Source organism: Notamacropus eugenii, chromosome 6, assembly GCF_028372415.1.
Source record: "Notamacropus eugenii isolate mMacEug1 chromosome 6, mMacEug1.pri_v2, whole genome shotgun sequence".
Lineage (NCBI taxonomy): Eukaryota > Metazoa > Chordata > Mammalia > Diprotodontia > Macropodidae > Notamacropus > Notamacropus eugenii.
In genome coordinates, this window is record NC_092877.1 from 56,999,438 (window position 1) to 57,013,594 (window position 14,157).

The 14,157-nt window shown below is 40.1% G+C and overlaps 1 protein-coding gene across 7 annotated transcripts in view; it reads left to right on the forward strand.

The window, feature by feature from the left end:
* The window catches only part of AFAP1 (actin filament associated protein 1), a 236,082-nt gene that overhangs the window by 170,748 nt on the left and 51,177 nt on the right, over positions 1–14,157 (forward strand). For 5 of the 7 annotated variants that reach the window (XM_072620155.1, XM_072620154.1, XM_072620151.1 and 2 more), the window contains 2 exons: positions 604–753; positions 13,047–13,258. In XM_072620155.1, the coding sequence (XP_072476256.1) occupies positions 604–753; positions 13,047–13,258 (362 nt within the window). The remainder of the gene's footprint in view (positions 1–603; positions 754–13,046; positions 13,259–14,157) is intronic. The other 2 variants (XM_072620152.1, XM_072620157.1) reach the window with 1 other exon arrangement.

Genomic DNA, 14,157 nt, shown 5'->3' on the forward strand with positions numbered 1-14,157 from the left:
GGTAAAGAGCTGTATAAACTATAAAGCACTCTAAAATGATAAAAGCTATAAAATGCAAATGCTAGCTGTTCAATCTATGATAATCCTTTTAAGACTGAATTTGCTCTGATATATTTTACAGGGAAGGGAACATGGCTCAAGGGATTCATGGCGATGACAGTGACTCTGGACTCAGAGAACCTGGGTTCAAATCCTCCTTCTGACACTAGATATGTGACCATAAGGAAGCATTTTAACCTCTCTGAGCCTCTTTGTACTCATTTGTAGAGTGATGGGGTTCACTGGAACAACCTCTAAGACAGGAAGACTTACCCTTTTGTGTCATGACAGTTTGGGAAAACCAGAATATGGATTTTGTATTTTAACTCTTACTCAAAGGAAACTCTTCCTCTAACTTGAATTAGAGGCTAGTGAGAATAGAGATGTAATTGTTTTTTCAACTAAGGATCTCCTGGAATCTATCTATATACATTGTGGAGCCCAGAATACTAACCTTCCCTAAGATCTCTTCTGTCTCTAGATAAAAGATCCAGTTGCTCCCCCTCACCCCCAAGTTGGCTGTTATTACAACACACTCATGGATTTTTCCCCCTTTTTTTATAGTTAAGAGGAAAAAAAGTTCAAAGTCAGAAGCCAAGGGAACAGTGACAAAAGTCACTGGGAAAAAGATTACCAAGATCATTGGTCTAGGAAAGAAAAAGCCGTCTACGGATGAACAGACCTCGTCAGCTGAGGAAGATGTGCCCACCTGTGGTAAGAGGGTGTTTTCTGAGACTTTAGATGTGGGTTTATTTCCTTTCCTCTTCTGGAGTATAGAATTTTACCTCCAATCCAGCATTTGTGTTAAGTACTTGGTTTAGACTCACCTCATTTATAATTTGGGCTCATTCTAATTAAGATATTGAACAGATTTGACCTTTGCACTATCAGTAAGGCTTCTTCCAAGATAGAGGCAAGGAAGGAATACATTCCATTCATGGAGGTTGGCCAATGCAAAGACATGAGTGCCGTGTGTGAGGAACCACAAGAAGGCATGTTTTTCTCGTCTCTAAATAGTTAGTTATGTGAATGAACCCTGTGGCTTGCCAAGGGAAACTGAAGAGAGAACGGAGCACTGAGCTTTGGGGCATAGCCACATTTTGCAAGGAAGGAGAGGAAATGGAGACAGCAAAGGATTCTGAGAGGAAACAGCTTGTGAGATAGGGAAAAAGTCGGATAAAAATATCCAGAAAATCGAGAGGGGGCAGTCTCAGGGAAAGGAGTCATGGATGGTGTTGAAAACTCTTAAGGTCCAGGAGAGGGTAAAAAGGAGATAAGACATCAGATATGGCAAATAAGAGATGTTTGGTACTAAATTGTGTTAGAATGGCCATCGTACAAACCAGAATGTAAGATGTTAAGGGGTGACGGCCAGTGAGACAAGTGGAGGAAGTTTTGAGAATCTTTGTGGTGAGAAGAAGCAGAGGAGGTGAATTCAGGGAGGTAATAGTCAAGGGTAAAATTGTTTTTATAACGAACTAACTCCTTTTATGAAACAATAGGATGAAGAGATCTTAGGAAATTTTGAGATGATAAGGAATTGTTACAGAGAGAGAAGCCCTGGGTTCACATCTCACTTTGTTATTTGCTACATGTGTTGTTGGGCAAGCCTGGGCTTCAAGGTTCCTCACTTGTAAAATGAGGGGGATTTATCAGATGATTTCTTTTCCCTCTTCCCACTTGAAATCTTATGATTTTGCTGTTTAGATATTGTCCTGGTTCCCTTCTCAACTCTAACATTCTGTGATTCTTTCATCTTCCCATGGATTTTTAGTGGACCTGATTGGTGATACTAAAGCCTGGGATTTCATGATGGAAAAGCATATGGTGGAAGCAGTGGCCACCTTAGGGACCGGTGTGAAGTTAGGGCAGTAGGGGAGTTGAGATGGGAAGTCCTCACACCCTGCTGAGGGGAGAAAGGGAGTAGAAGCCTCATGTATTTGGAAGGCTTGGCAAATAACCTTACTTAACTCATTGTAAATAAACAAAGCTAGGTTTCCATTTGTGAGCATATATATAGTCAATAATATGGTTTTGCAGAGTGTCTGTTGGAGGTGCTGCCGATCACTGTAACTCAGTAGCCATATAATTACCCATGTGTATTTCTTTTAAGATGCATCATCAACATCTTTCGGATTTTGGTTCTTTTGAAGGAATATCATTCTTGCACAAAATTTTTAAACTGTCACCTAATTTAGCATTTAGGGGATGGGAGTGTAGGGATGAGGCAAATGCTTCCTTTTGGATGTTGGTAAAAAGAAAATATGTTGGGTTTTTTTTGAAAAGACCTATTTCCAGCCCTAAGCACAGCTGTGAAGTATCAAGCAGAAGGGTGACCTTGATAGAGGTCCAGTAGACTGATCCTGCCAAAATGAGCCTGCTACAGCTGCTTCTCTGCTTCCCCACATAGAGGAAATTCTGAACTAGCTGGGCCGATAGAAGACAGTCATACCAGGGATGAGGGGTTGTGAGTTCGAAACCCAGCTCTTCTGTGAAATACTGTGGGAACAGCTGGGCCTCTGTAGGCTTTCACTGGGAAAATGAATGTAAGAATATCAAGGCTGGGTCTCGCACTTGGAAGCCAGATCAGTGGGCAAGACTCATGAAAAAAAAGGATCATTATGTACTTTTAGCTACAGTACTACAGAGTCAGAGAATCAGCAAAGGGTAGAGTTAGAAAGGACCTGAGAATAAGGGAAACAAAAAATGTCAGAGCCAGATTGGAAGCGAGGACGATGGATGCAGAGCAAAGGAGGGCATCCTATTGAAGCAGGTCAGAGCTGGAATCGACCTTAAAATCTAAGATATTTGGGAAGGACCTTAGAACACAGAATGTTACAACATAGAACATGGAATGTTAGTGCAGATGCTGATCTGAGAACCTAAGAAAGAGCTGGAAACAACCTTAGAACATGGAATGGGAGAACTAGAAAGTGCCTTTCCAGACAACATAGCCCAACCTAAATGTAAGACAGTGATTCAAGACTGAGAAGCAGTTATGGTCAGATGGCAGACAAGTATTACTTTTTAGACTCATAGCTATGCTCTATTTAGAATGACAGGACTGGTCCCAGATAGAGCTGTCCTCATTGAATACCAATGGGGTGTGATCTGAGGATTGCAGAAGATCCAAACCTCTTGACCAATAATATATTCTCAATGAATCTGCCTCACTGACTAAGGTTCCTTGAGGAACTTGGTACTAATAGGAGAGCAATCTGAAATGTTATTAATGATAAGACTGATGCTTCAATAGATAGATGCCGATTTACCCTTTCAGATGATTTTGAGCACCTCCAAAATAGTTCACTTGTGGGGAGGTGGAACATAGGAAGCTACATTTATTCCCACCATGCTTCCATTCGTCAAAACTATTTTAAAATGCCTTTTGGGAAGTGATCATCTGAGCTCAGTTAATGACCACACTAGAAAATACATCTTGGAGTTTTTGAGCCACACCCAAAATAAAATTCCCCGGTTATGTTATTCATCAGACCCGCTCTTTTGGCAGCTCTCGAAAGGCAAATCTTTCACCTCAGAGAAGACTGAAGAGTGCATTGCGTTCCTTGCTTGTAGCTTCGGATAGAGACTATAGTTTTATTGGCATAGGGAAATACTGAGTGAGGGAATTCCTTTCACCAAGGCAAAGTTTGCTTATAATTGGTATTTAATGGAGGTTTATTGAATCTATTTGAATTCAGTTCATTCTCTCAGCTAACATTTATTAAGTGACTACTGTGTGCCAGGCACTGGGCTAAGCTCTGAGGATACAAAGAAAGGCCATGAAAAATAATGTTCATTATAAATGAAGTCCCTATCCTTAAGGTCCTATGTTCTACTGAGAGATAGAACATATAAAAGGTTAAATAAATAGGCAATCATTTCAGGAGGGAGAAAGTATTAATAAAGGGGAATCAAGGAAGATCTTCTCAAGGAGGTGGTCCTAGTTAGCGTGGTATAGTGGAAAAAATGACAGATTTGGAGTTAGAGGTGCTGTGTTCCAATCTTGTCTGTGCCATTTATTACTTGAATGGCCTTGGATGAGTCATGTGAGTTCTCTGGATTTTGGTTCTCTTATCTGTGAAAGGAATGAGCTGGGTTTGATGGCCTAAAGTCCTTTTTAGGGCTAAATCTCTAATTTTGTGATAAACGTAGTTTTGAATTGAGGTTAAACAGTTGTTTTAACGGTGATTTACCTTTTTATCTGTTTCTTGATAGAATTGTGATTGGCATAATAACCCTTTCCTGACACTCCCATCCCTATAATAATTAAATACTTCGAAATAAAAAAAGCCAAATAAACAAAAAAAGAAAATACTGCCAACAGGTTTGTGAAGTCAATGTCCATCCTCCTAGGGATGCTCTGAAGGAGACAGCCATCCCATGCAGGTGGGAGATGTAACTACAGAGAAGCAGTCTGTTCTTAGGGTCAGGAAGCCTGACCTCAGAGCCCACCTCTGACACTTAACCATGCCAGACCATGGGCAAGTTGTTAACTTTCTTGAGCCTTGTTTTCTTCATCTGTAAGTGGGAGATCAAAGCATCTGTTCTTCCTCCTGGGATTGTTGTGAGGATTAAATTAGATGATATATGCATGAGAAGCAGCTTGACTTGTGTATATACTTGTACCCCCAATATTGTGCATAATGTCTGGCACGCAGTCCATGTTTAATAAGTGCTTGTTGATTAATTGAGGTATGAGAGGCAATCTGGTTAGAGGGCAAGAAGTGGCCTCACAGAGAAGATCTCAGTTCATGTCTTACCTGATACCTGTTGTCTGAGGGACCCTTAGCAAATTGCTTAGTCACCCTCTAAGGCTGTAACATGGAGTTTGAACATTATGAACTATTCAGATGCATTGAGACTGTTGTGTTCTATTGGGGACACCCCATTTTAGGAAGGATGTCAATAAATGTGGAGTTCATCCAGTTTAGGGTTTTTAGGGTGATGAACCACCTAGGTGGCACAGTGAGTCAGGAATAACTAAATTCAAGTCCAGCCTCAGACATGTGCTAGCTGCGTGACCCTGGGCAAGCCATTCAAGGCTTTTTTGCCTCCGTTTCTTCATCTGTAAAATGAGCTGGAGAAGGAAATGGCAAATCACTCCAGTACCTATACCCAGAAAATCTCAAATGGGGTCACAAAGAGTTGGACACAACTGAAAAGACTGAATAATAATACAGATGTGATAAGGGGACTGGAGGGATGTAATCCCACATGGAAATTGTCTGTAGGAACTGGGGATGTTCACTTTGAAGAAGAAAAGACTTGGGGAAGCTAGGAAGGAGGGAATGGACCAGTTGATTGAATCAATGATCCTTGTCCCCAGATACAAAAAAGCTGTCATTTGGAAGAAAGATTAGTGTTATTTTACTTGGTCCCAGAGGATACAGTCAGAACCAAAAGAGAGGAAATTACAGGGCAGGAAGTTTCTGCTCAGGGAAATATAAAAGCTTCTCACAGTAGAAACAATCTAAAAATGTCCTCGACGGACTCATCAGATAATGAGCTCCCTGTCTCCGGAAATATTCCAGCAGAGGCTGGCTATGTAATCGTCTAGAATGTTAAACAGGTCATTTATGTACTGAGTAGAGTTTATTATAAAGTATCAGCAAAAGTTAGCTCATCATATCCAACCCAGTCATTTTACATATAAAGAAACTGAGGCATTTATCCAGACTTACAGTTAGTAAGGAGCTGACAGGTATGGTATGAGGTGGAGGTGTCAGACTTTAGCCTACAACACTCCTCAGTTAATGGATCCAACTCAGATTAAAATGTAATGGGGAAATCTTTAGCAAAATAAACAGAAGTGCAATAAAACATAGGTATAGATATAGTGGTGATTTGTGGTTTTCTAAATCAAGATGTGCCCAACAGGGATCATTCCATTTCTTTTTAGTGTCTGTTTCTGTTTGTGTTTAAAATCAATGGTATAGTGGACTTGGAGTCAGGGAGACCTGGGTTCAAATTCTGCCTCAGACGTTGGCTGTGTGATTTTTGGGCAAGTCGCTTAATTCTCTCTTTGCCCTATAAAATGAGTGTGTTGGACTTGGTGACCTCTGAGATCTTTTAGTTCTAAATTTGTAATTCTCTCTGTGATGGACAGCTCAGGCCTTCTGAAAGGTCCTTTTGGGAAACAAAAGATAACTTCTCAGGTTGTCTTCAGTTCTAAAACAGTGGGATTCTAAACCTTGCCCAAGTGTTAGCTGATTGAATCAATGGACCAGTGGAGGCAGGGTGTTGATGCCCTTTCAGGGATATTTGAATTTTCAAAGGACATTTTGGAAAGTCAAAAAAGTCACATACTCCACTCAATATGGCTTCCAGGACAACTACAATATCTTCCCTTTCCCCTATTAGGAAATTCAAAACACTCACTTGGCATTTCTCTTGGGAAAATTGCCAAACCCTTCTTTGGTTCATCTTTTGGGAGATTTCCAAAGAGGTGAAAGATCGGAGCAGGCTGACATACTTGAGGTGGGGAGCTGCTGAGTATCAGAGAGTCTGTGTCTATCCCTAGGGATCATAGACTATTATAACTACTCGGACCCTTAAAGATGAGCTAATCCAGTCCCCTCATTTTACATATAAAAGAAATTTAGACGTAGAGCTGTGACATAGCCATAGGCACACAAGTTGTTCCAAGAGGTCAAGCCATCTTTCAAGTTCAAGTCTCCTTTCTGCAGATTTTTTTCCCTTCTCCTGGTGGTGCTTCATGAATTTGAATTTTCCACTTTGAGGAGCCTGTGAGGTGCTCAGGATTCCTGTTCTATTATTTTGGGTGAAGCTGTGAAGTTATATCTCCAGAATCAGAAGCAGTATCCAGAAAACTTAACACATCACAATGTTGTTCAAAACACATAAAAGACTGGGGCTCTTGACCAATGTGATTTATTGTTTTCTTCTTTGGGGACTGGGATATCAGAGGAAGGAGATAAAAGCTTAGTCATTTCATAGAAATGACCAGATCTAAATAAAATATCATTCGGTCTGCTATGTGTTATTAATTCTGCTTGAAATGGAAACATGCTAAATATAAATTGGGCATTTTCTGGAAAGCCGAAGACCAAATCCAGGAATCCCCTTTTCTACCCACCCCCCTCCCCCAATGTACTAACAATGCCTGCTGTGTCTAGACCATCACTTTCCAGAGGAGTCATGGTGTTTTGATGACATCTGGCCAAATGCAGCCTTGGGAATAAATTTTATCCTGCATGGAAGTTCAGTTACTTGAGGGCAAGCATTCACCCTTTAGGACCAGTGGGTTAGTATCCAGAACATCCCCTTCCCAGGGCCATAAAACATGATGCAATTCAATTCAAGGAGTATTTGCTACAGCATTTATTATATATGTATATATACATATATGTATAAAATATATACTTAGGTGCTTGGTATAGAAAACCAAAAAAATGACAACAGGCTTTGTCTTCAAGAAATTGACATTCTAAGGGGATGAAGGCAGAGAATATACAGCCCGAGAAGCAAAAACAAAGTGATTCGTAAGTGCAGAGATAACTGGCTGCCCCAAGAGGACAGCTGCTTGGTTTGTTGCTATGCCTGTATTCGAAACCTGGTAGTATAGGGCAGCCAGGTGGCTCAGTGGATAGAATGCCAGACCTGGAGTCAGAAAGGCTCATCTTCCTGTCTTCAGATCTGACTTCAGACACTTACTAGGTGTGTGACCCTGGGCAAGTCACTTCACCCTGTTTACCTCAGTTTCCTCATCTGTAAAATGAGCTGGAGAAGAAAATGACAACCCCTCCCCCCCAGGATCTTTGCCAATAAAACCCCAAATGAGGAGTGACACACAACTGAAACCACAGTCAATGAGATCAGCCTTTGAGATCCCACAGCCCCAGTGAGGTGCCAGAGGAGGATGTCCATAGAGGCGTGATCGTAATATCAATAATAGGCTGCTTTCCTCTAGCAATTCATGGTTTACAAAGCAGTTTCTTTCTAACAAACCTAGACCTATGTATTTTGATTTTGTTGTGTTTTTTTAAATAGATGCTCCTCATGAGCAGAGACACTATATACATACACAGACACATATTTGTACTGGCTTTATTGAGTATAGAAATAAATGTTCAAAGGATCTGTGATATCATCTCTGTAAGAAACCCCGATCATGAGAACCTCCTCAACCAGAGCAATCAACATCTCATCTGTGCCTTAGTAGACAAGTCCTGTGATAGCACAGAGAGATGAAATGGCTTGGAGTCAGGAAGACCCGAGTTCAAATCCGACCTCAGGTATTACCTGTGCCTCAGTTTCCTCAGTTGTAGAATGAGGATCATAATAATGCCTGCCTTGCAGAATTGTTGTGAAGATCAAATAAAATAATAAAATTGTAAAGTACTTAGCATAGCTTATAGAAATGTTAGCAATTACTATGGCTGCTGTTGTTGCTACTACTATTACCACTGTTACTATCAGTACCACTACCACCTCTACTACAACCACTTCTACTACTACTCCTCCTGCTCCTCCTACTACAACATCTTGGACATGCTTGGGCCCATATTCAGAGCTTGGAAAATATTGGTGATTGATTTGAATTTGACAATCATTCCCTAGCTCTTTGAGGAAGAAGCCATCCTTGAAGTGAGAAGGACCACGTTTATAAACCAGCTACTCCTACAGGAGAAGTAGTGAAGGGGAAAGTAAGCTAGTGGCAGTTTGGCATCCAACCCAACTAACTTAGCCAGATCCTCCTGAGAGCATTTAATGATGAAACTGAGAGGGCAAGAAAGAAGCCTGAAATGGAACTGGAGAAGAAAATGTTGCTCCTGGAGATGAGGGATTGTCTGTCTTATGTTTGTATTTGTATGACCTAGCCCATGACAAGCACTTAAATGCTTATTGATGAATTGTTTGATTGATTAGTAACATTTGAGAAGGATCTGTGCAAATGGCTCTAGATTTCCAAGTCTTTTGGAGATTTTTGTTTTTGGAACAGCCAGGAAACTCTCCATGTGCACATGAGAAAAGTGTGATTTAAAAATCTAAGCTGTATTTATGAAGGTCAGTCTCACTGAGAACACCATCACTTACTATCATTACCTTCAACTAGAAAAATAATCCTGGCTATGCTGCAAACATATAAAGTGACCTTGGATAAGTCACTTCCATTCTCTTCTCTAGGTGTCACTTTCTTGACCTGTTTTTTGTCCTTGAGAACACTGCTTTGAAAAATAGTTTAAAAGCCAAGTGAAACACTTGTGCTTCATGAATATGAGAGGGCAACATAATCTCAAACACTTGAGCAAATCTGTTTCTGGCCTTTATTATTATCTAAGAAAAAGACGTGTCACAAAGTAAAGGTTTTTTAGTTCTAGGATCATACCTTATAAGATTTAGAGTTGAAAGAGATCATCTGATCCAGCAGTTTCATTTTACAAAGGAAGAAACTGAGACCTAGGTAGGTTAGGTCTTATTTGTATGTGTAATTCAAAAAGCTTATAATGTTCAGTGAAATCTAAATCATATGAATTTTGAAAATATTTTTCCCGTGCTACAAATTGAAAAACTGTTACTATGCCTTCATTCAGTTCATACGGGTCAATCAGGGTAAGGTAGTATTAAAAGAACTGGAATTGGCATCAGAAGACCTGGGACCTTGGACAGGGTGGGAGGGCAGAGTTGGAGGTAGGTAGGGAGAAAACTAGATTATCTCTGAGGCCCCTTTCAGGTCTAAAGTCTATGATCTCATTCATCTCATTTTTTTAGCACCTTCCATGTGTACTCAATGGCTGACAATACTTAAAAAGCCCCTCGAAGTCAGAGGCCGGGCCATTTCTCATCTCTTTCCCCAGCACCAGGCACAGGACCTGGAATATGATGCATATTCATGGCAGAGAGAATGTTTGATTTCATCGACCCTTCAGGAAAACTGTTTAGTTAAACCCCACTATGAAACGTGGACCTTCATCACAACACCCCAACAATAATAAACATAAAGCACGTTTATATCAGGCTTCTCACAAAACAAATCTTGGAATGTAGATAATTGCAAGTATTTTTATTCCCCTTTTTTTCAGAGAAGGAAAGCAGTGATGAGAGAGGCCAAGTGACTGGCCTAGGGTCATACAGCGGCGGAGTATCTAGGCTGAATTCAAACGCAGCTCTCCTGACTCTCAAGTCCCATTCTAACTACCATTATACAGAGTTTGAGTGTCAAATTGGCACCAGAGATAAAGGTTTGAGAATCAGGGTTGATCATCAGTGGGAATCAGTATTCATTCAATGTAATTTAATAAACATTCCTTAAGTAAATCATGTGGACAATTCCATTCAACAAGCCTCAACTAGAATACTTCCCTGCCTTCTCAGAGTTGCTGGAAATAATAACGAGCTAATCTGTAGAATCTAATCCTATTATTGTTCATGCTTAGGTCATGCTACCTCTGATTTGGTCAGTGATCTGGAGACCAAGGACTTCCCTATTTACAAAATCAAGATCATGAAGATACCTTTCCTTAGGGGGCTTTCAGATGAATACATAAAATACCCTGAAAAATGCTGTCCCATCGTATTGTGAATGGGACTAATTATTATAGACTAAGTATTATGAATGGACCAATGCTAGCTGTAGTTGGGTTGAAAACAGTTTAGATTTTTTTTCTTCCAGCCCTGACATTCTGTGATTCTCAGCTTTCATTCATTCATTAAAGAAATATTAAGCACCTACTATATGCCACCTTCACAGTTCGTAGAATCATTGACTTAGAAAGAGTTTTTTGACTCAGAATTTGACCTTCATTTAATTACCAACTCAATGTTTGAATTCCCTCAAATACCCTCATGATGGAAAAATGCTCTCCACATCCAGATAGATAAGTGATAGACTCAGAGTGTGGATTTAAACAATTTTTTCTTTTTGTTTTTCTTGCTTTTTGAGGGATGGGGAGTAGTGGGAATATGGTTAATGCAGAAATAGGTTTTGCATGACTTCATCTGTATAATGGATATCATATTTCTTGCCTTCTCAATGGGTGGGGGAGGGCTTGCAGGGAGGGAGAGAATGGAACTGAAAATGAAAAGATAATTGAATTAAAAAAAATAGCTTAGCCACATCTCTGACAAGTAGCCATCTAGGCTGCTAATGAAGTACTTTCAGTAATGGGGAGCTTGCTACCTTAAGACTGTATTTCATTGTTTGAGATCTTAAGTTTTAAAATGGGCTTCGATTTATTAAGCTGAAGTATATCTCACTGTAATTAATATCCCCTGGGGCTCTTCGGAGGGCTTTTCTTCTGCCCTCTGCAGTCTCCGTTCCTAATTCTGCCCCTGCATCTGAAGATAGCTTTTATGGCATTCATTATTTATTGATCATAACAACAGCTGATTAGTAAAGTGCTTTACATCATTATTTGTGAAAATTATTTCGATTAAAAATCCATTCTCTTTCCCTTCTACCTTCCCCCATTGAGGGGACAAAAGGAAAAACAAAGACATTTTTACATATATTATTAAATTTGATTCTCACTGACAACTCAATAAGGCAGGCAGGGCATTTATTATTATCATCCCCTTTTAAAGTTAACTTTATTTTTTTCTCCCTTCTTTTTCCTCTCTTCCATTTGCATCTCTCTGCATGGACTATGTGAAAAGGTGTCTCATTCTGAAAGTTTTGTCCGTCACTTTTCAGACAAGAGTTACCGGTCCTAAGCCTATACTCCATAAAGATCAAAGAGAAAGAAAAAAAATTTAAATGTACAAACAATTTATAGCACCTTTATTTTAATTTGAAGAAAATTCTGAACTTAACATACGTAAAACGCAATGGCCATTTTCATATCTATGCATATTTTCATATACATGCAGTTACCCAACAAAAAAGAGGCTTGTTTATGAAGATATAGGTCTTCGTTGTTTATAGGTTGCTTTTCTTTTGGAATATATAATATTTTTAACAGGTAATTTTCAAAATTTTCTTACTTTTCTATCATTTGGACTTTCCTTCTATTCTCTTTAATGCATTAAAAAAAAATTCTTCAGTGATCTAAATTTATTTTCTTTTTTGTTTAGCTATCCTCTCCAAAGTCACCATTCTCCCTCCCTCCTCCATATTGAGAAAAAAAAAAGTCGTTTTAATAAATTTGCACAGTCATATAAAACAAATTTCCCCACTGGCCATTTCTGAAAATGGATGGCTTATTCTGCATCTTGAGGCCAACCGCCTCTCTTTCAGGAGATGGCTGGCATTCTTTATCACCTGTCTTATGAATTTCCATTAGCCCCAGTGAAACTGAAACTCAGAAGTAGAAGGACTTACCCAGGGTAAGTCTTAAGTAGGATGCAGAAGACCCACAGCTTGAAATGACTCTAACTTCAATTTCTTTCTTCTGCATTGTGGTATTCTTATTTCCAAGCTAAATGTTCTCTGGGTCCTTCCTTCTACCTAATGCCCCCACCCCCCGGAAAGAAGGAAAGAATTTAAAAGAGGGTGGAGGAAGAGAGAGAGAGAGAGAGAGAGAGAGAGACAGAGAGAGAGCATTTGGAAACATTTTCATATTTCCTGAGGGAAAAAAATGCTTTCCCATTTCTCCCTATCAATGCATGGTATTTTAAATATTTTGTTCCAAAATATACATTACAATTCATGTTAAGCATTATATTTTCTGTCATTGTTTTGGCCAGAGTATGAATGACACTCTCCCCATCCCACCAAAGCCCATCACTGAAGTTGTGGTACCTGGAACTAAAAGAGACTTTGGGAGCATGATTCATTTCTAACCTGATCTTAAGTGCAAAGAATAGATGAAATACTATGAGTTCTTGGTCCCTGACTTTTTTTTTCTGTGTTTATCTACATTTATAATTTCATGGTATTTGTGGAACAGATTTATTTGACAAGTATTACCTTCCTTGAATTCGATCTCCCACTTCCCCCCTACCCTCTTCCTTGAAAAGGGGGATTGAGAAAGCTGCCATCACCCCAACCCACTGTACTGTTCTCTGGGAAGGATAAAGTGTCTTAACATTTGCTTTCCCTGCAGGATATCTGAACGTGCTCTCGAATAACCGCTGGCGGGAACGTTGGTGCAGAGTGAAAGATAATAAGCTCATTTTCCACAAGGATAGAACGGATCTGAAGACCCATATTGTTTCCATTCCACTCCGTGGCTGTGAAGTGATTCCAGGCTTGGATTCCAAACACCCCTTGACATTCCGTTTGCTTCGAAATGGGCAGGAAGTCGCTGTACTAGAGGTGCGGTATGTGTGAGGGGCTGGGCTTCCCAGGGCTGCACCCCAGACAGCATTTCCCTGCTGAGAGGCGGGCTCAGACTCAGCTGCTGATCCAAATTCTTCACATTCTGCCCTACTCACATTTGTGTTCTGTTTTTCTGCCTTTTGGGCTTGGCCTTTTCACTCTTGTCTGGTTCCTTTCCTGGATTCTGTGTTCTGTCTACCTCTTCTATACCTGGTTCACCTTTAAAAGAGCATGGCCTGAGTTCAAATAGACACAGATACCTGCTAGCTATGTGACCCTGAGCAAGTCACTTAACCCTGATTTCCAAAAGAGAGAGAGAGAAAGAGACAGAGACAGAGACAGAGACAGAGAGAGACAGAGAGAGAGAGAAAGATAGAAGGAGCATGAGGAAGGATATTTAGCAACTTTTTTCAAATAGCCCTTATAACACCTACTTTGCTAACAAATTGGTTGTGATAACAGGCTGGTGTGGGGGCACAGCTTTCTTCTTTCTATTTGGCCTGCCACATCTATGCATTCATTTAGTCATTTGTCAGCAAATATTTAATAAACACTCACTTTGTCCCAAACACTTTACTAGGAGTTGGGGGTACAATGGTATTTGTCATTCCAGCCCCTGTCTTTAAGGATATGAAGCTAGGTGGCGTAATGGATAGAATGATGATCCTGGAGTCAGGAGGATTTCTCTTGCTGTGCTCAAATCTGGCATCAGACATTTACTCGCTGTGTGACCCTGTGCAAGTCACTTAACCCTGTTTGCCTCAGTTTCCTCTTCTGTAAAACAAGCTGGAGAAGGAAATAGCAAACCACTCCAGTATCTTTACCAAGAATACCTCAAGATGGGATCGCAGAGTCAGACGTGGCTGAAACAACTCAATAGCAACAATGTTAAAGGA